A 22,533-nucleotide genomic window follows, 5' to 3' on the forward strand; every position below is an offset into this window, starting at 1 on the left:
TAGGGAACGGACTTAGTTGAAATAGATCTGAAAAGAGCAGTGAGTTAAGATTAGAGCATCCCACCCGCCCTTTGCTGTGCACGTGAAGTGAAAACCGGTCTGCTGGCGCTGAACAGCTAAGCTGCCCATGGCTGTCGTGCTGTGAGCTCAGGTGGCGTTCTCGCTGCATGAGGTGAGGTGAGGGACGTGATGTGTGTGCCCCTCTCTTCACAGCAGCTCCTGACTGTGGGCACGTGCTGGCTCCAGGGCTGCTGTCCTGCTGCCGGGCTGTGGCGTAGGCCACTGCGAGGTTGCTTTACTGAGACATCTTCTCTGTGAAAATCCCTCATACGCAGGGTGGATTTACTGGTAGATTTTTTAGTTTTCTTTACACTTCCACAACATACCAAAAAGAGCACAGTAGATACTCCTAAAGTAGTGTAGATTTGCACAGGAGAATGTAAAGGCAGCGCCCGGCGGTGAGGCTGCTTTCTGAGGGGCGGCGTGACAGAGCAGCAGCTTGTGAACTGCTGAGAAGTTGCGCGGGGCTGCTCCAACTTGTGCTTCACCGGGAAGACGAACGCTCCCGTTACCACAGACTAGAGCGTGGCACTTCACACACACAGCTCAGGAGAGCGGCTTTTTGTCCTCCCCTTCCCTCGGGGGGAGCCGGCACGGCCGCCAGCCCGCAGGCTGAGAGAGCCCCGGGCGGGCAGCAAATGGCGGCGCGGCCGGGGCTGCCCCCAGCCCGCGCAGCGCCGGGGGCGGAGCCGCCTCGGGGGCCGCGCAGGGGGCGCTGCGGCGGCTCTGCCAGCAGGGGGCGCCCCCGCCGTGCGCCGCGCCCGGCGGCCGCTGGGAGGGGCTCGGGGCTCGGCCGCGGGCTGAGGAGAGCTCGGGCCCACAGCGCAGGGGGCTGAGCAGGGGCAGTGCTCGTACTTTATTTTATTTTATTTTATTTTTAACTTACAGCTAACGGGAAGTTTTTCCTAAAATCAAATAAAAAAAAAAATCAAAAAACCTTGCAGTATAGCTACATAAAAGCAATGGGTAGGATTTCATCTCAGTTACACTTGTATTTGTTCGTAGTTTTCTTGCTTTGTTACCGTGTAATTAACAACGTGATTTCCACTTAGAGCAGTAAGGGCTGCTTCCTGAGGCTTTCGGTCTTGTCTGTTAGGAGAGCTGCGCTGTGCTCGGTGTGCGCTTACAGATCACGCTGACACCGGCCTTGCTTTGGTTAATCCTAATAAATGTTTGGCTGTGAAATGCATCCTGCTAGGAGTCCTGAGATGCCTAGAATTTTTTTCTGAAATATCGCTAGTAGCTCAAAGTTGATATTTATATGTTATACACACATACATACATACAGATACATAGGTATGTGTGTGTATTTTAGTTAGTAACTGGTTGTTCAGTATCAGATGGCTTTCCAAGAATTTGTCTTTTATCCTTTATTCCCCATTCCTTGTCTTTACTTCAGGGAGGCGTTGGTTGGGGTCAGTCTCCTCTGTCTCAGTTTCAGGTTTTCATAGCGCTGATAAGAGCTTAATCACTTCTGAAACATCTGTGCCTTTTTCAAACGTGGTTGAAGTTGATAAAAACTTCCAACCCTGCGCAGAGTTGGGGATAAAGGGAGAGCCTTTTAGGGCAGTTGTCTTAGCCTGCTGCCTTTGGAAAGAAGGCTAACCTAGCCCCTCAGAAATGAAACAAATTAGGAAGAAGAACAGAATTGGCGTCCTCATCAATAGCAGGTTTGGGATTGTATTAGGTTACTGTTTTTCAGAAAGATTTATGCCAGCTCTCTGTGAGGAAACTCAAGACTTACACATCACAGTTGCTTCTTTTGGTGAAAAGGGAACTTTGAATTATGTCTGACTCAAAATCATTGTAAAAGTTTTTGCTGCTTGTGTTTGAACAGACCCATTTGAAATAATAAAGCTGTGATTAAAAAGCAGTAACATTTTTCAAGTATTATGATACTGCAGTGTTGTTATGGCATATATTTGACCAGAGGATGGCTCTTGTCCATTGAGGCACTTACATAATTACCTTTTATGTGGTATGAGGATAATTTTCAGTGATCTGGAGCAATTATGTTTGTTTTTTTTTTTTTTTTAGACTCAAGTGCTGGGTTACATATGCTTACTGTGTATTTGCTTTGTGGCTCTGACAAATTGGACAAAAATGTGTTTCACATAAAAGATTGATTTTAGGAAGAACATACAGTTCATTCACAAAACCTCTTATTGTTAAAATCTTTATTCTGATACAGGTAGCTTGGTTTATTATTAGGACAGTATTTCACTTTGCATCAGATTTCATAATCTCTTTATATACTTTAGAAACAGGCAGCTTATTGTTTTTGACACACAGTACAGGGTCATGAGTGGAAACAATTCGGGCTACAAAGTGCATGTCAGTTCAGCACTCCTCTGCTGACGGCATGTCTGTCTGAAATCAAGTTTAAAAAATTGGCCCTGTCTCCAGCTGACTTGTTTTGTCAGGCTGAGTCATCAGATTAACCCTTGACTTGTCACCAAGGAAAATGGAGTAAACAACTGTACTGAGTATAGTATCACTGATCCAGCCCCGATTCATTTCACTGTAATGTCCCTTAAGAAAACAAATTTCGGAGCAGCTGTTGCTTAGCTTAAATGGGGATTAAAAAAAAAATGCGACCACAAAACCCAAATTTACTTGGGACTTCAGAAGTTCTTGGAATTGTTATCTGGTTGTAGTTCCTACAAATACATAGTTAGTGGTAATGATATCACAGTTTTGTGCCCAGCTTTTCAAATTAGTCCATTTTAGGTCTGTTTTTCATATATTCTGCTCTAAGTAAACATCTGAGGGTTAGTTTGATATGCTTGAATTATGATTTGAACCCGTAACATGAACTGACCTAACAAAGTACTGTGAGGAATAATGGCATAGCAAATGTAGAACAAGTACAGTGATGAATTTCAAGTATTGGACACGAAGATTTTATTCACATTGATGTCACTGAGGGTAGGACAACTAATTCGCTTTTCAGTAAAATGAAATTGGTATCCGTTTGATTTGTGGGGAAGTAATACCAGGAACAAATTCGTTTATTGAGTCGTTACGGAGGTACCAGCCATTAAACTAGTATGTCTACAAACAGCATTTGCAGTGGCATTACTCAGTTTTATTGTTGTCCTTGTTGTTGTCGTCTTAGCCATGTGATGGCGAACAACGTCAATAATTCCTCTGTACTGGTAAATGTTAATTGTGTTAGTAAATATTACCAGTTACCATTACCTATGCACTTTTCATTACAATTGCTCTGTACAGGTATTGGATGGTTGTAATGTGAAGTGTGCACACTGAGTGCCACATAGAGGAGGTAGTTTTCCTACTGTATGTTTTTACCCAGCTATTTTTAATACAGGTGGGTAATGCTTAGTCGCGGAGGGGGGTCTTTATCATGCTCTTCTTCTCCAATACACCTATTTTGAACATTGAGCATGTGTATGTGGAGGAACAGTAGCAATTACAAAGGTGTTGACGACAGCCTTTACTTGAAAGAACTGGATGTAGTCACCTGGAAGTGTATCTTAATGATTTAAAAGTTTGTGTGCTTGATTTATTTTAGGGGGAAAAAAAGAAAAAAAAAAAGAAGTGAGGGGGGTGTCCTTACTTCTCCACTCCTTTGAAAGCTGGAAGTGCATTTTCCAGTGTTTAGGGTTTTTTTTCCTAAGTTCTACACTTGTCTAAATCAGTGGTATGAGCCCAGTGCACTTTGAGAAGCAGCACGTGCAGAGATCTGAAGCTGTGTTAGCAGGTCTCATCTGCAGAGTCCCGAACACTAGCGAGAAGCTGTAGGGCAGGGCACTGTGCGGTGCAAATCAACGCTTCTTAGGGCTTCTCCAGGGCCTGAACTGGGGCTCTGTGGGCCCTGGGGGCAGAAGGAAGCCGCCAGCCCTCCTGCGGGCCTGGCTGCTGCTGCGCCGGTGGTGCTGGAGGGGAGCTGGGCTGTGCCTCGCTGCCCTGCACCGCTCCGTGGTCCTGGCAGTCACACCGCCAGGGTGCTCCGGCAGCTGGAACCTTCAGGCCCTGCAGGCTGCTCCCTGCGGCAGGGCGGCTGTGCTCAGTCCCTGCTCTGTGCCCCCACAGCACCGCGCTGGCCGTGTCCCGAGCCAAGCTGCGTTGTGCCGCTGCCCGTCTCCCCTGCTCGTGCCGCGACCCGAAGTTTTCCGCCCGCTTTCCCCCTCCCTGGCGCCCGCCGCCCCCTCAGCAGCTGCCGCCCGCGGCCGCCTCCCCGCCGCCCGCTGCCGCCTGAGGCGACGCCCGGCGGCGGGAGCTCGTTGGGGCCGGGGGCAGGCTGCAGGCAGCGGCCGCCCCCCCCCCGCGGGCCGGGCGCGATGGTTCGGCCCTGCTTTGCATGCGCCGCCTCGCAGCGGCTCCACGTGCGCGGCGGAGGGGAGCCGCGGGCGGGCGGCGGGCGGATGCGGCGGCGGGAGGCGGGAGGCGGCGCACTTGGGCTGCAGCCCGGCGCCGCGCCAGCCTCGCCATGTACTGCGCCTACCCCGTGCCGGGCGTGGGCAGCAGCTCCCTCATGTACTACTACAACGGCAAGACGGTAAGGCGCCCGCCTTTGTTCCCGCTCCCCGGCCGGGCAGCCCGCGGCGGGGCGGGGAGGGCTGTGGGGGGGAGCGACCCGGGGGGGCGCCGCCGCCGCCTCAGGACCGGGCGCCGGGAGCCGCGGCCGGGCCCGCCCGGCGCCCTCCGCCTCCGGCCCGGGCTCGGGGGCGCCCCCGGCCCCTCAGGGCGGCCCCGGGCCCCCGCAGCCGGCGCCCGGAGGCCGCGGAGCTCCCCTGGCCCCCGGGGAGAGGAGCTGAGGGGGCGCTGCGGGCAGCCCGAGGGGAGCCGCTGCCGGGCAGCTCGCGGCGTTCCGGGCTCGTCCCTCTCCTCCGGCGGCCCCGCCGCGAGCTTTGTCTCCGGTAGCAAACTTTTTGTGCGGCGCTACCGGAGCCGGGGGTGCTGCGAGCTGCGCGGGGAGCCGCGAGGGAGCGGCGGGGCGATGAGGGGGCTGAGGCAGGGCGCGCGGGCTCCGTTTCATTTCCTTTGGTCCCGATGCCAGCTGTCTCTCAAATATGAAATTATTTTTCTTTCATGTCTGCTCCGACGCTCAAACGGTCCGTTTGAAGTTTTATGTGAAGATATATATAAGGCTTAAGTAAAATTAACTGTACAATACCCCTGAAGCAAAGGGAATATAACTTGCATGGAGTTTTGATTTTATTCTTTCTAGAGCACAGATCACTCTATTACAACATTTCTCTTTGTTCTTGTAGCAGGAAAGAAGGCTTTGATCTTATTAAGTATTTCCAGGCATATAGTGGATGGAAGTGCTGGTACTGTAGGCGAGCACGGCTTGAAAATTGATAGCATGTGCCTGTTACGGGTCAGAGGTGACCTTTATGAGCTTGAAGAGTTAGTAAATAGATGACAAATCATATGATGATCCTATATCATGTTGCCCAAGGTTTTATTTATTATTTTTTTTAACTTCTTGGTGACTTTTAGTGTTCTCTTTCCCAGGAATCCTGCAAGTTGGAACAAATTATTAATTTAAGTATCTAGAAGGAGGATATATGAAGCTGAGGGGAGATTTTTGTCTGTTTGTTTTTTTTTTAAGCACACAGTGTACACGCCAAATCTGTACGTGAAACTTTCTGTAATGGAAACGCTATATAACTTAATTTTTACGGCCTTCAATTATACTGTTCAGTCAGTTAGTAGTTGATAGTATGTGCCTCATTGCTTGAGGTTTTGAGATTATTTCAATTACTCAATTTTGGGTACTGACATTCCTTGGTACCTACTGATGTGTACAAAACCTGATTCACTTTACAGGCAAAACAAGTGGGAAATGACGTGTTAAAAATACGTGGTGTGTTTATGCTCCTTACTGAATGTTTTGTTCCTTTAGAACTTTTTTTAATTTGTAAGACAGAAGAAAGCCTAACATTAAACAAAAGAATAACTACTCAAGCACCACAATACATGTTGTGCACTGGCACGTAAATAAAGTTAAATTTTAAAAATTAAGTCTGATTTTAAAAAAACAAACAAACGAACAAAAAAAACTGTTAGGGGAGGTTCTTTTTTTTTTTTTTTTTTTTTTTTAATTTGTGTGTTTTAGGAGGGACACTTGAAAGTGAGCAGTCGTGTTTTAATGGAAATGCCTCATCAGGGAGTAAAATCGTAAAATCTTACTGTTCTGTGTAACAAGTTACTAAAAATATGTTTCAAGAATCCTTACCAATTTAGAAAGGAAAAAAAAAAAAAAACTTAATCTGTTACATAAAGGAAAACAAAGTACTTCTATTAAAGTAGAAAATTAAACCCGATTTTTTTTTTCTCATCCTCCTTCACCTGTTGATATATAGAAAATATTTGTAGCTTATGGAAGGTTTATACAATTTTATTATGGAGCTTTGACAAATTTTGAAAATTGTGGCAAAAATCATATTTATCTGTTCTTCACTTTCACCTTGCCTCCACTTTCATTTCTACCAGAGCTGTGCTGTAGACAAGAAAACAAATTATCCAACCGTAATTAAAAAAAATAAATAAATAACAGCACAAATCTAAATCATTATTTTTAAAAATTTGAATAATAAGTGAAATAATTAAGGAAACTTCATTAACTGATCATCTTTGTTTACATTTTGTAAAATGAAATGGCATAAAGATATTTAATATAAATTTTGTATCTTGTTTGCGCATAAAGAATATAGATTGAAATGCAAGTTTTTCTATTTTTTTCAGCTCACCTACAAGTTTAGAAGGAAATCGGTTATTTTCTAAACGTCCTTTTTTCAGGGATCTGATGATCTTACTCTGAAATTATTTCAAGATAGATTGCACTAATATCACTTATCACCAAAATAAATCAATTTCAGATACTGCATTACTTATGTATTATATCATCTATGGCTATTTCACATGAGAATAAATTTGAGTGTTACACATCGCAGTTGTGTGCCGCGTGTTGTACAGGTTAATGTGATATACCAGTCTGTGGGTGTTTTAGTGGTGAGTAAACATCGCTTTTTCTCAGCATAAGCTGAGATTTCAATGATCCCTTTACGAAGATGGAGCTACTGCATCTTTTGCAGTGAATTTCTGCAATACCTATTAAAAAGTGCAGAAAAAAAATCACAAAATGCAACTTTTTAATATTTGTAATGGTTTGTGATTCTGTTTTTTTGTAAGCTAGCTTGTGTATTGAAAATTTTGAGAGCAAAAGGTTATTTATAGACATGTCTGTGTATATACATGTGTGTGACGTGTAGATACGGACAAATACACACAGGTGCAACTATGTGGATGTGTATTGAGTACTCCTTAGTGAAGAAGCTGTCCTGTAGCCATCGCTGCCAGAGTTATAACATCAAGAAAAGTATTTAATAATTTGGAAAACGCTTAGGTGACATGACAGCATGCCTCTCTGTTGCTGTAATGCAATAAATAACATACCACATCTCCTAACAGCAATGGAAAATGTTTTCAGTTTGTAAATTTTTGAGCGACCAGGTGCTAAGAATTATTATTCAATTCTGCTTTTATTAGTATTGGGCCAGTTAGTATACAGGGAGAAAAGTACAATTAAATCTGTTCTGTGCCATATGCTGCCCACAGCAACTTAGACAAGGTCAAAGCTAACATTTGTAAGTCAGGATAAATAGAAGATCATCTGGAAAATCTCTAGGGGTACGCTGCTGTGGACAATGAATAAGGAGAGGTAGGAAACGCTGGTCAGCTGGATTTCTTCTGTTCCTCACCCTTCCCTTTTCCCCTCCCCTCCCCACTCCTCCGAAAATGTACCACGAGTTCAGTGCATCAGCCGAGAGTTTTCCCTGCTCCACTGGGTTAAACTGCCACCGTACTGAGCAGTGGGCCCCTGCCAGAAGGGGGTCTTGTCTGCAGCAAGCCGTGTCGGTGCTGTGGAGCATAGGTTGTGTCCCTTTCCTTGGGCAAATGAAAGCAGCGAGGGATGGGCTCAGGTGCTGGATTGGACGGATCTATTTTTCTCAAAATGCGAGCACACCCATTTGTTCCATGGATTTGCTTTCCGAAATGACATTCATGTTGAGGTCCATTTGTAGAAGTGCAGCAGTCTGTCACAAGTCCAGAAAGTGACAGTACTAGCGAGGTCAGGGAAAAAATCATCAAATACAGAAGATAGGATTGTATCCCCACTGCTCTATCTTCCTGTGATCACTGGTGGTGAGGGGGATTCCTAGCGCAGCTACAAAAGCTTTGTGAAATACAGGGAACAGGTTAAGAAACGAGCTAATTTGTTTCAACTTTGTTGTTGTTGTTTCTTTGAAAATCTGTTTTTAATAGGAATTTTTGAAGACTTATTTGTATGCATTCTTTAGTAACAGTGTAGTTAGAAAAGCGTGGGGAAGAGGTTTTTGCTGTTCTAGTAAATGGAGAACGAATCTTCAAGCATTACATACACATTTATTTTTGGTGGTGTTCCTGTCGCCTTAATTTTTTTTTTCCTCCCCCTGTCCTCACGCTACAATTTAAAAAATAAAATCAAAAGAACAAAACGTTTCTGTATCCCGACTTTGGGATTTTAGATAAGTTGGCCTATCACATTTTAACATGACTTCAAAATTATCACTTGCTGGGGAAGAAGCTAGGAAGCCTGTATCGTTGCAGTAGGGTTCTGCATTTCAAAAATACCCAAATAGGCATGTATAGCACGCCTAAACTGCGTAAACATTTATTTAAGATGGAATTCAGTTTAGCTGCTTCAAGGAGTTTGAATTTTATACCATCCTTAAAAATTATGGTTGGATTTGCAGGCGAGACAGATGCTCTGTTCTCATTGAGGACTGTTTTATTTTCTTTCTGGGTGGTGAGAAGAGGTTTTAAAATATATGAGCCTTTACACCTGGTATTGGAAACAAAAAGCAGGATTTAGGATGTGGTGTACTGATCTTGTTTCTATATTAGAGCTTCTCTCCATTCTATCATCTTGCTTAAATATCAACTAAAAAATTCAGCTGTGCTTTTGGCAATTTCTGTCTCTGTAAAGTAGTGAAGGGAAAAGTAGTTACGTTCCTGAAGTTTTAGTACGTGGTTCTGTCAGAAATATAATAAACATGAAAACAAGTCTCTTTTTTTCCCAGAGCTGCCTTTCAGCAGAATTAGCTTTTGTGGCAAAACCTGCAGATAATACACTGTAAAATTTTGCCACATGTACAAATCATTCATCGGCACACACTTGCTTAGTGCATGACTGATGCTGATGGAATGTAGCTGGGCTAGTTAGCGGAGTTTACAAGCTACAGGGAAGGTTATCCATTTCTACTGGATTCAAAAAATTGTCTCTCTTGCAGCTTGCTAAATATTGCCCGGGACTTCCAAGAATTGTTAATAAATAGAATTAAATGAATAACATAGCTTATAATTTCACAAATAGTATGCACCTTGGGAGACTTGGTCCTGAGATAGCATGAGTTCATCAAAAGTAAGCTTTGATAGCCTCGTTGCTGTTTTTTAATCTGCTTTTAACATTAATATTAAACATTGATAAATATTTAAGAATTTGAAACAGATTAAGGGAGAATTGCCTGAGAAGGAGTATGCCAACAGGAACACTCAAAGTGTTGTATTTGTTAAATGCATTTATAGAATGAGACTTGGAAGCTTTACTTCAAGTAAAATTTGCTAACCCCAAATCTTCAAGTTAATATTTGTGTTACTGGCACTTGTAAATAGAAGCACGTTGTGTAATCCTTTGACTTCTCTTAGACACGTGAGGTTGGGGCTAAGTTCTGCGGCAGCGTTCATTGAATGTGTTGAGAACAAAGGCAGATTGGAGAACTGGACGGTGCGTTGGCTTTGCCTAACCTGCTGTCGTACAGCTCCAGCCTGCTCAGTGCTACGTTCTGGAAGTCAGCTCCCCACCCTAAAAAAAAATCTTTGTCATCATCCTGCCGTTCCCACTGGAGAAATGTGAAATGGTGCCGGGTGCGGAAGAGGCAGAAGTGGGTCTACGATTTGATGTTCTCCACAGCTTGGTTGTCCTACTTCCCTCTGCGGAGGCCATGCACCCTCCAGAAGTACTGCGCTGTGAGGATTAATGTATATTCTAGCACAGCTCCAAAAAGAGTCGAGTCCTCCACTTGATAAGTCATTTAAAAAACTCTTCTTGGCATGTGTTTATTGGAAGGGAATTTCCCATTCATAATCGAGAGCGTTGTGCTTGTCAGTCGAGAGGCACAGCCTGTGCCTTGGGGTGTAGTGCATGTAAGGGGATTAGAAGGTGGGCTCCTCTCCTACCTGCTGGGGAGCGCCGGCTTCCAAGGAGACAGGGTGACCTTTTAACAGTATTCCTTGTCTTTGGGGGAATGTCAGCCAGGAAAAACTGGCTTGATGCCTCCTGGATGTCACTGTTATCAGTTTAATAGCTAGAAGAGGCTGTCTTGAGCAGCCACGTCATATTTATAACTGCCTTACTCAGCTGTCGCGGAAGAGAAGCCCTTTAAGTAGGGCACCGGCTGCCTCGCTGCGGAGCTGCTCGCCAGGCCCCCGGCGGGCTGCGTTCTGCTGGACTGCCCCTAACCACAGTGGGGCTTGGGGAGCCAGCGAGCTGGTCAGCCGAACACATCGCTTCCACACTTCAAAATAGGGTGGCATTTTTTTTATCATCAACTTTGTGAATCAAAAAAAAAAAAAAAAAAAAAGTTATTTTTCATCTGATGGACTTCAGGTTAATCTTAGTAAATCCTCTCCTTTGCTTTTAGATTTTGTTTGTAGTAACACAACATAAAAAATTATGATTAGGTCATTAACCAGAAAAAAACCTGGCGCTCATCTGCAGGTGATCAGATGACATCAGAGGCCTGGTTTTAATTTGTGGGTAGTTCTGATTGTAACTAAAAGAGACTTGCTCCTTTTGTGGAATTGGCTGGCTATTTCCCCACATCTGGAGCTGATGAAGTCTTTGAGACCACATCAGTTGTGTTTTGCCGCAAGAGCTCTTTGATCTGAAAGATCTAGACTGGCACAAGTGCAGCTTCATAACATCGCAGCGATGTTTTTGCAATCTATAGTTAAGATACCAAAACAAGCAGAAACTCTATAAAGTTGTGTGTCTGTGCGAGGACTTTCATGTAGCTGTTTGAAAGGGCTTCTCTTTCTTTGACACAATTCATAACATTTTTGTTATGTTAATGGCTTGTACGTACATATCTGTAAATGATATGTTTGTACAAGGTTTTCAGTTCAATTTGCCTTTTGAGGTGGCGTTTGATCAGTTGTTGGAAATCAAATTAATGTAAAATGTTGAAATTTCAGTCTGAAGCTTACATTTACAAACCTCATTGATGCCGTGGTTTAAAAGTATAATTCCTAATTGTAGATTATTTCACATTTATCAGTGTACATCTTCTTGTCAGTGCTAAATGTCATAAAGCTTTGTTTCCACTGCTGTCCTGTGACAGTGATAGATTTTCCGTCAGCTGTAGCATATGCTGCGTTATTCTGCACAGCAGAACTTGTAAATTAAGCCCAATTTTGCCTAATATGTTTGCAGTCTTACGACTGTGAGTATTTACAATTTGACAGAGTGACATTTCTGTTAAAATATGTCAGAGGCAGGGAATATACATGCATTCATCATATATAGTAAATACATATGTACTGCTAACGTTGCTTATAACGTATTGTCATTCTGTCACTCAGATTTGATGAGCATCTCTATTTTACACTTATTCGAGAAATCTAAAATTTGCAAGTAAAATATTGAACAAAAGCTCCTCGGAAAGGCTTTCTTTCCTAAAATAGCTTTTCTTTTTTTTTTTTTTCCCCCTCTATTTTGATTCAAAATTCAAATTTAAAAACAAACATGCAGCAGCTAAAAGTCCCAAGTTTTGCACTTGACTCCTTTTTATCAGCTGTCTCGTTACCTGCTGGTTTCACTGCGCGGTTTGTATCGGCAAACGTGCCCTAGCTTAGTTCCCTGTGCCCTTGCGCTGATGCCATCGTACTGCAGCTTGATGGGTTTTATTGAAATTCTGTTGATGTAAAACGAGTCTCGGAGAGTGGTAAAGCAGCCCCCTAATATAAAGGAGTGCTGTCTGCAGGCACATGCCCAGCCATTTGGTCTGACAACAGCAGGCTAGGAAAGCATTTGGGAGTAGGGAGGAGGGGTATTGGTATGCAAATGAAGGCAGGGACTTACCCACTTCACTTTCTAAATATCCGTATCAGAACATTCACCCTTGCAGGGAACAATAGTTCTCTTTTAGCAGACTTGGCTTTTTTGTTGGCTGGCTTGTTTTTCCTCTCCCTTCTCTTGCTTGGTAAACACCGGGTACCGCAAAGAAAGGAGAGAGGTGAACGTTGCAGATGCAGATGTAGGGTTGTATTTGCATCGGAAAGGATAGGAATGTGCACTGCTGAGTGTTAGGGCACCGTGTGCTCTCTGGGTTGTGAAGTTTTAAAATTATTCTTAATAAAGGGTGTTTATTTTATCTGAAGCATTGTGTTTACAAGTAAGGTGAACGATTTACCAATAGAAGTCCTGCATTTTTTACTTTGTAGCAAAAAAAGATTTGGGTTCTGTGTTGCACTTGGATGTTTGGTGCTACCATTTTTATTAATTTGCCCCTTTTAATACATCTTTTCAGCTTATGCTAGTCATATTGCAGTATTTGGTATATTGACCACGTTACTGTTACGGAGAAAGAGCATTGCTTAGAGAAAACAGGACTGTGGGTCGAGTCCTTGAGCCTGAATGCCGGCTTTGTTGATTAGAATTAGTCCTGAATGTGCTTTACACGCGCGTGCACACATACATATATTTAGGGTCACTACAGTGGAAACTTTTAAGCGTTCTGCGTATTTGGCTTCTTAAAATTTTTAATTTGTTAAGAAAATTGTTTGCAGGTCGAGATTAGTCATTCCAGTGTGTTGTTACACTGAAAAAAAGAATGCCGCTGGCTTTCTTTAATGCTAGGCCAGCATGAAAAAAAAAACTAGCTTGGTGTTGCAGTTAGAAGATTATTCTGCAAGTCTTGCTTTACATTTATTTTTGATGACTTTACAAAGGGGTGCAAGTTTTTGAATGGTTGGTAAAACAGTTGCGTTAAAAGTCCTTCCATTTGTCACTGGATGTTCTTTCTCTTTCTGATTGTTGGGATGCCAGCTAGTTAAATATTCAAACAGGCATTGAGTTGTTTTAAAGTAAATTTGTTTGGGGCCCAGTTGTTTTATCTTGCTGCTTTTTTTTTTTTTTTTTTTTTTTTTATCTTGAGCAACAAGTCTGTGCGAGTCATGCACTTAGAAAGCAAAATCAGCATTCAAGCTTTTATCAGGCCACCTGGCTGAGTTGGCACACCAGAAAGCGTGTTGTTGGGATCATTCTACTGTAGTTCCACTGTACTGTGGCAACTTGCTAAAAAGCAAATAAAACAAGGGCAACAAATGCTGCAGCTTGCTACACTGTTCTTTTTTTTATTTAGTTTTCTGTGTGTGTATGCTGTTCTGGGTTTCTTAATGTATGACACCCAAATATTACTAAAATGCTTTTACTGCTTTCCTATATTTAGGTGTATGCACCATCCCCAAGTTCTGATGATTTCAACAGAGAATCTCCAAGTTACCCGTCTCCTAAGCCACCAAGCAGTATGTTTGCTAGCACTTTCTTTATGCAAGGTAAGTAAAAAGATTTAAGTATATGGGTAAGGTATAACTTGTCCTTTAGGCAGGAATCTGAAGTTAGCCACTGCTACACAGAATGAGTGGGGAAACTTAAAGGTGATATATACTGTTCTAGATCTTACGGCGAAGTTTTATATACTTCTAAAACAGTTAGATGAAGGGAGCTGTCTGTTGATTTAAAGTTTTTCTCATGACATTAATTGCGGACTGAAATTTAAGGGGATTATACACCAGGCCAGATGGACAGAATCCCCCATCCTTTGATTTGTAGGGGCTTCAGAGCAGCACACTGGAGTGATAGAGAAAAATGAGGTGAGGGCTTCTTGACTGTTCCGGAATTTGACTGTAGAATATCAGCTAACAGTCCAACTGCTCAAATGCTTGTGTATCCAGCATGCAAAAAAAAAAGGGGGGGGGGGGGGGGGGAGGGCGGGGATTGAATTGAACAAAATGAGAGCAGAATTCATTTCCTTGGCCTCACGTCATACAAGTAGCTCATGCTGCAGTCTGATGGGGTTTTGGAGCATATTGAAAGCATGGCCTCTAAGTACGGGAATTTACAGAGCACTTCAGTTTGTACTGCAGAAGGAAAGCTGCATTGATATGCTTGGGTTTAAGGCTTACGTAATGTAGTAATTTCAGTTGCTTAAATCTGCTATTATGAAATGTTTTCATATTTTTATGGTACTAAGGTATTTTAGACTGTAAGTTCCTTGTTTTAGATTAATAGATGTTTTGCACTGTATGTTTATGATGAGCACTGCTTAGCCAAACTTCTCTCCCTTCCACCCCCTTTTTATTATTTCTTCTAGTCTGGAATTTTTATCAACACTCTTGATATAAATCTGGCCCTACTGAAGGTCTGCGTAATTAGCAGAAGTACTTGGTATTTTCTCAGCTGTGGTTGGATTGCATTTCAGCTATAAAGCCTCTGCTGTTTTTTTGTTTTGTTTTTTATAAATATAGGAACAGTGTGGCGATAGAAAAATAGGAGACACGGTATAAATTAGCCACCATTTTCCTGCTGATGTTCATCTGAGTAGCTGAACCATGTATTGCTTTAAAATAATTTTGTAAAAGAAAGAATTCAATACCACTCTTCATGAAATGTATTCTTTTTTTTTCTTTGTTATTAAATATGTGTGTATGTATTAAAAAAAAAAAAAAAAAAAAAAAAAAGATGGGACCCACAACTCTTCTGACCTCTGGAGTTCATCCAATGGCATGAGCCAGCCTGGCTACGGTGGAATGCTGGGAGGCTCCTCGTCCCACATGTCCCAGTCCAGCAGTTATGGCAGCCTGCACACACATGACCGTTTGGTAAGTTCTGCAGCGTGGGTTAATGTAGTCGTGCTTGTATATGGAGATCTCATTTACAGGAATTTGTTTTTCGTTTGCTCCTCATGAATATCAGTTAAAAACTCAGTTGTCAGAAAGAAAAGTCATTACTCTGACTTAATATGCCAGAATAGCGTTCTTTCATTTATGCTTGTTGTCTAAGTACAAGTTGTGTCTGTGTACTGGTCTGTTCAGAGGATGGATAAGTCCCTTTCTTTAATAAAGGGCTGGCTGTTGTGTATTTAATATCTTAAAATATCAACATTTATTTAAAGACAAGTTAATGTTTTATGTCTGTTTCTCTTTTCTCTAGAGCTATCCCCCGCATTCAGTCTCACCTACAGATATAAATGCCAGTCTTCCTCCAATGTCTAGCTTCCATCGTGGCAGTACCAGCAGTTCACCTTATGTAGCTGCCTCACACACTCCACCTGTCAACGGATCAGATAATATTCTGGGTAAAAAATTCTTCCTGCATTGTTCTTCCTGCTTTTTTTTTTTAATGTACAAGAAAATGAAATTTAGGACTGCAACATGCACCAAGTTAATAAATTATGTTCATATAAGTAGTACTGGTGTTACAGTTTTCAGAGCTGCCATTTCCCCAATGTACTGTGCTGGAGAAAGGCAGGAAGGCTGTTTCTTTGGGCTTCAGGGAGCTTTATAAACTGTATCATAAATTCCTCCCTTAACTGATTTGGAGATTACTGAGTAGCCAGTATGGTGGCTGGTTTAACCTCTTCCATGCTTGCCTAGAAAGTACGGAATATAGTATGATGAGCTGTTCCTTGTACTTTCTTAAATATGACGTGTTTTTATCTCCCTCCTTCCTCATCCTTTTGATCAGCTTGGGAAGAGTTAGATGAAATGAAATGTATGCCTCCTGTATTCACAATGTGCCTTTTGTTCTTTTCTTTTTTTTTTTCCCTCTGAAGATTGTAGATGTAATGATGCACTACATCTATTTAGATACAGATGTAGAAATTAAATGGTTGTAGGTGACCTTTTTCAGTTTGATGGGATTTGCACTAGGCTTCATTTTAACTAAGCAGAATTTAGTTAGTGTGACTGTATTGGCTTGGATTTGGGAATACATTTTAAATGGCAAGTGTTGGATGATTCGGTTTCTGTCTTGAATGGTTCACATTCACATCAAATAAGTTTTTTTTGACATTAGAAGTTGATTATTGCAGAAACGAGATTCACTTTAGAGGGTCTATCTTATACAGATTTCAAAGGATTCAGGTCCTTCCTGTGTTTATAATGTTTATAATGTGTTTAGGTCTTCAGACATTCTCTTGTTTTGGTGTTTGGAGCAAAAGGGCACATCAAGCTGCTGACGTGCAACTAATGACAGGAGTGGCAGAAGCTTGGTGGTTAAGATCTTTTCAGGGATTTTCTAAAATAAACATGAGAGTATAATATAGGGAACTAGAGCAAGGGAACAAGGAGATGTGCAAGGAGCTATTCAGGGCATTCAGCTTCTAGAGTTAATGAAATGTACAGCACTTCAGCGATAGCAGTTTAAGAATAAGCTGCAATGATATAATTAGTATTTCTATTTTCTCTTCACATTTCATTGAAATCAGTCTGTGATCTTAGATGGCAATTTTGGTCTTTTTTCTAACCACGTATACTTGTTGGTGCTTAAGTTATTATGGTGATACTGTGTTTGACTTTTAAGAGGAGAGCATATGTATTGTTTTAATGAAATTTTTGAAGTACAATGAGAACTGCTTCTGTTCACACTGGCTTCCTCAGAATCTCCATTTAAACAGTGGTTGTTCAACTGTATGTGATGAATAAAATAAGAAGGAAAGAGATTTTCAGCTTGAAAAATAAGTGTTGGTTTGCTTTCCATGTTACAGGAAACAGAGGAAATGGTGCTGGAAGCTCACAGACAGGTGATGCGCTTGGAAAGGCATTGGCATCTGTGAGTAAAAGTTAAATGTTCAGATCTGAAATGATGTATTTTGATCATAGCTTTCATTATTTGTGTTCATTTTGTAATATCAAATTCGGGGGGAGAGGCGGGCCACGTGTGAAGATAATGTACTGTCATATACAAGATAATCATCCACAAGAAGGCAAGTGAAAACCAATGCTTTTATTTGTAGAAGACAAGTTTTGACTTAATTTTTAAACAGCATTTGTCCTAGATTTTTTGGTCTCCTGAAAAAAGAAAGTTGTTTATACGAAGTAAAAGATAATAATAAAAAAGTTTAGATTTCAATTTTCTTTGCTATAGAGTTCTAGTTAGTCATATATATATATTTCTAATGTTACTCTTACAGCATATCTTGCCTCAAGGTTCAAAATGCATTCTCAGTGGCCTTATAAAACTGAGAGGTTTTGAATGCTGTCTTGTATAACTATAACTTATGGAACAGGTTTTAAAATGCTACATGTGCATAAAGTTTGAATTTTAACCCTTGCTGGAGTCATGTAAAACATTGCAAGTGTCTCCGATCTGCTAACAGTGTAATGCTGTGTTTACATATGTGTATTTACAGTGATTACTTCTGTATTAATACAGTTAAATGAAGAAATAATTTCTATGAAAAGGTAATTAATTGATACAGATTGTTTTGAAAATAGGTCTTGTATTCGGTATCTGACGTGATTCTTATTATATGAGAATTTTCAGACTTATAAGTGGTGACTGGGGAAGCGCTTTGTACTACTTGTGCTTAGAAAATAGACTGATTCAAAAGAAATAAGTGACTTCTATGCAGCCCCAACAGACCGTTCCTGGGTTGCATTCTGCTTCTCTTACCTCCTACCAGCAAATGGAAATGTGCATAGTCGTGCAGATCCTATTACTCTGCATCCCTCAAAGGGTCAAATGTTAAAAGATCACCAGATCTGATAATGGCTGTAATGTCCATATTGGGTAGGAGAACTGTGACCTGCTGGCTTCAAGGAGAAAAATGTTGTCTCTGTTGCTTTCGGGGCTTCAGCAAGTATACAACAACACACAGCACAGAGGGCAGCTAATACTCCTTTTTGTGTGTTTGAGACCTGTCAGAAAAGAACTGGGATCAGTTTGGCTCCTGGAAATGCAATGCTTTCACACTTTAGGCTGTCCATTACTCTACAGATGTTTTAGGATGTCTGTTGTTCTGCAGCCTGACCAAAATTTGTGTTAAGTTTGACATGTCGGCCAGCAAGACCTGTGGGACTTGGTGATGTTTTCCATTGCTCTCCTTTCTTTAACATTTTTTTCTTGTCTTTTTATTGTTTTCCTATTTGAAAGATCCCCAGGTATCTTTGCCCAAGTCCCTAGCTTGAGAAATCTAGGCTGTGTTTTGAGAAGAATTCTAAATGTATTGGGAGTGGAAGTCAGGGCAGAAATGTTTAATCTAACTGGTGGGTGGGCTTTGGTTGTCATAGAAACTTGTTTCTGTCATCCCGTGTTGCTGCTTGGCAGGAGCAGCCAGGTCATTCCATAAATCATTTCTGTCGGAGCTGATGGTGATGCATTCCATCTGCTCTATCAGTGCATGCCATAGTCTGCACACTTCAAATCCCTCGCCTCATCCATCTGCTCCCCCCGCGCCCCAACACGCACGCCCCCAGCACGCTTCCTGGGCTCCTTCAGGAGGGAGGGCAGCGCGCCCGGCCCCGCTGCGGGGCGGAGGGAGCTCCCCTGCCCCTGCCCTGCAGCCCGGTGGGTAGCAAGCCGCGGGTGCTTGTCCGGTCGGACAAAGTTTCAGTTAAATGCTGCACTTGGCCGGGCTTCTGCTGGAGAAGGCACGGTCCGGCTTTCTGCTAGGATTTGGAGCGCGACCGCTGCAACTGCCGAGAGGAATTTCTAGTTCTAAAATGCTGTTGGTGCACATCTTACAATAGGCCTTTCATGTGCGAAACATCAGAGGATACGACATTTGTTCTTCAGTTTAGGTATTAAAGACCATACAGAATAGTATGTGATTAAACATGTAAGGCCAGATAATACATTTGCAAAGGTTCTTTTATTTTAGGTTTAAGCCTGGATAATTGTGGTCTTAATCTCAGGGTAGGCAAGAAAGAGAATTGTACATGAAAGTATTTACACAAAGTTCCCAAAGCCCTGTGGATTATGCATTAGTTTGGATAATGAACTAGTATAGATAGAAAGAAAGGAAAATCTGGGTATTCGTGCCATTTCTAATGTGTTTCCCTGAACATTTGCCAGACAATAACCCTTTAAGATTGTGCCCATGGAGGGTTATATGGCAGGAGAAACATCTGGTTTATTTCATTGCCTAATGCCAAATCAAAACACTTGGTCTTTAATTTAGAGGAGATCAAACAGGAGGACTGTTTAACTTTGTTGATGATATCAGAGCTCTTTGTGATAACTTATGTTTTGATTCCTACCTCAGAACCAGGGTAAAGGCCTTTGTACCATCGGGTAGTTAAATAGCCACTGGTCCCCTAACAAAAGAAAAGAAAATGTAGGGAAGTTGACTTCTAAAAGTAATTCATGAATTAAGTTTCTTTGTTGCTTTAGACTCAATAACATTAGCATAACAAAGCCTAACTGAAATGTACACTGTAGTGTTTAAAAAATTGGACTAACAGCTCTGAGGTTTGGCTCTGCAGGCTCTCAATTGTGTGGCTTTTGTCTAAGCGCCTTTTCATTAGACCCTGGCATATTGGCACCCTGCTGATTGGAATGGACCATGACTGATGGGAGGAGGAGTCTCATTTGTTGCAGTAAAATGAGTCATGTTACCGTTTAAGCCTGGCAGAAGGTGTCAGGGTTGTTCATCATTGGTCATTTAACAGTACGGCAGCCAGGGACTGCATGCGGGATGAATTCTGACTTCGGGTTTTATTTGTGGCTTCTTCTACTGCGGCTGCTGCTGCTGCTTATAAAATACAGCGACATAAAAAGGGCAGGTGAAGTGCTGGAAAACAATCAGTTCCAAACAGAGCGTGAGCTCCTCTGTTATTCTGACAGAATTTTATTTTTTCAATATCTTTTTGTTCGTCTGTGGAGCTCGACAGTTCTCAGACTGGCACTGAGTGCCTGACCAGGGTTTCTTTTATAGTGATGTAGTTTGTTCTCCTAAGTATGATTTTTGTAGCATGCGTGAAAGGGATGAGGTGTTGCCATTAGGGAGTTGATGGTCTTTTCTAATGTGTGATAGGCCAGGACAAAGCAGGTGATTTTCTGGGTCCTGGTTCTGTCACTTCACAAAATACAATATGCAACTTAACCAAGTCCCGGTTTATTGTCAGCTAAATGTTGAACTGTCATATTGTCTGTGTGAAGAGACATCAGCCACACTGCCAGTGAAGATTTTTTTTTTTTTTTTTTTTTTTTTAAACTGCCATCTGATGACTAACAAATTCCGGTCTCTGCTCAAGTAAAACAGGTTTGAACTGGTAACCCATAAAAAATATGTTCTAAAGTCCAAAGCTAGCTTCTAAACCTATTTAATTCCCTTTGCAATATGATTTTCTGGAGACTTGAAATTTTCAGATTAAAACTTTGAATGTTGTGTCTTGTATTTTTATCAGGACTTTTTATGACATTAATAGCAAGGAATAAATTGTTGCAGTTGGAGATTTAGTATCTTAAGGGAGCAATTGATACAGAAATAAGAGAGAAAAATTGTATGTGCTGCAATATGTAGAAACAGCAACAACATTTCGGGTGCCTTTTATTTGAGAGGCACCAGTAGTAATGAGGGCTGAGTGCTTTCCCCCCATTTTCTCTTGTGAAGAATTAATTTTAATTTTTAGATGAATGTGACTGATAAAATCTTGTCTCTCTTAAGGGAAGTTTTTTTTCCTCATTTTGTGAAGGTCTGTTTGTTGTAATTATCTGTATACTGTTAACTCATTTATAATTCCCCTTCTGTGATTTAAAAAAAAAAAAAAAAAAAAAAAAAAAAGCTGTAGTTTATGCTATTGGTAAAGTAGAAGGAAGTCCGATTTTTACAGAATCACAGATTTTCTAGGTTGGAAGAGACCTCAAGATCATCGAGTCCAACCTCTGACCTAACACTAGCAAGTCCTCCGCTAAATCATATCACTAAGCTCTACATCTAATTTTGTGTCATTATCAAATATGGGCTATGATTATTTTGACAACTACCTTAAAGTTCTCTAGATGTTTTCAGAACGTAGTAAAGCACAGGTCTTGTACTGTGTATTCTGACATGTACTGATATAAAACCATCTTTTCTGTTCTTAGATTTATTCTCCTGATCATACCAGCAGTAGTTTTCCATCAAATCCATCAACACCAGTTGGGTCACCATCGCCTCTTACAGGTAGAGATTATTTGTCAATAACTTGTTTTTTTTGAACACAGCCTCCTTGGAATCACCATGAAATCAGCAGTAGCTTCCTTGAGTAATTATTTCTATATTTTGTTTATTTTTCTGTTGCACTGGATCTAGATTTGTAAATATTTTGTTATGAGCATTCGCTTAAATCCTGGCAACTGGCTTTGAAAATTAGCTCTACTAAAACAATCTTTGAAAACATTGAGTAACCGTATACCATCATAGCTATGATAATGTCTGGACAGATATGTACCATTGGAGAGAAAGCAATGAGTTATTTGTTGTTTCTGTTGCTGTTGTTAGTTTTTGAAACTAGATGTAAAAACTGTGGCAACTTGCATTGAGAAACACAGCAGGTGTTTGTTCCCTCTCTGAAAAATAGAGTAGTCTGTGAGAGCATCCATCTTTTACACAGGATAGCTTTTCATTCATATCTTTCATGAATGCTTTTATTCTACAGGAGAAGAATTTCTGGCATTTTTCAAAATAAATGTGCTGTATTGCAGCCACCTCTGTCACCTGTGCTTTGTGTGTTACTGGTGTGAATGTGGAAAGAAGCATTCCAGCGTGGAGATGAACTGTGGGCAGCTGCCTACAGCTATTAGTGGGTAGTGCAGCTTTCACAGACACTGTGGCCTCAGCTGTCTAGTAAAAGTTGAACAGCTGTTCTCCATACAGAGAGGACTGTGAAAGCTCCATTGACTTAAATTTGTTGTTTAACAAAGAACTAGAATTACAAGCAAGATGATGTAACTTTAACCCTGTTCTTTCCTATAGTTCAATTTAAAGTTTATAAAACATTTCCCATTCTCTGTTGCTTAGCATATTCCTACGGGTGCCTGCCTGTTGGTCACTGTTCTGCAGGAGTTGTTTTTTTTCTTTTTAATAGAATTAACTTGTAGTGAAAGATGTACACTGAGTTTAGCAGAAAACTTACGTAATCTAGATGAATAAATCAGTAAAGTTATTGCATGCAAAGTACCATCGTATGCATACATGTATGAATATGCGTATCTGTGTATATAACATCACTCAAAACTTGCATCGTTTGTATTTCGCCAGTGTTTAACGAGGACTGTTCTGGTTTTCTGTGGACTTAATGGATTAGTGAATATCTGACATGGCATACCTGAACAGCTGCTTTGGGCATTTTTCCTGTAACTGGAAAATCCATGTTAAATTGAGTAATGATGGGATTAATGGGGTTTTTGATTTA

At 41.4% G+C, this 22,533-nt stretch overlaps 1 protein-coding gene across 8 annotated transcripts in view; it reads left to right on the forward strand.

Moving 5' to 3' along the window:
• TCF12 (transcription factor 12) overlaps nt 1-22,533 on the forward strand; it is a 156,755-nt gene that overhangs the window by 114,499 nt on the left and 19,723 nt on the right. For 5 of the 8 annotated variants that reach the window (XM_032194529.1, XM_032194527.1, XM_032194530.1 and 2 more), the window contains exons 10-14: nt 13,584-13,689; nt 14,876-15,015; nt 15,347-15,491; nt 16,902-16,966; nt 21,224-21,302. In XM_032194529.1, coding sequence (XP_032050420.1) covers nt 13,584-13,689; nt 14,876-15,015; nt 15,347-15,491; nt 16,902-16,966; nt 21,224-21,302 — 535 coding nt within the window. Of the gene's footprint in view, nt 1-4,497; nt 4,583-13,583; nt 13,690-14,875; nt 15,016-15,346; nt 15,492-16,901; nt 16,967-21,223; nt 21,303-22,533 lie in introns of those variants that run through there. The other 3 variants (XM_032194533.1, XM_032194534.1, XM_032194535.1) reach the window with 2 other exon arrangements.

Source organism: Aythya fuligula, chromosome 11 (assembly GCF_009819795.1).
Source record: "Aythya fuligula isolate bAytFul2 chromosome 11, bAytFul2.pri, whole genome shotgun sequence".
Taxonomy (NCBI): domain Eukaryota; kingdom Metazoa; phylum Chordata; class Aves; order Anseriformes; family Anatidae; genus Aythya; species Aythya fuligula.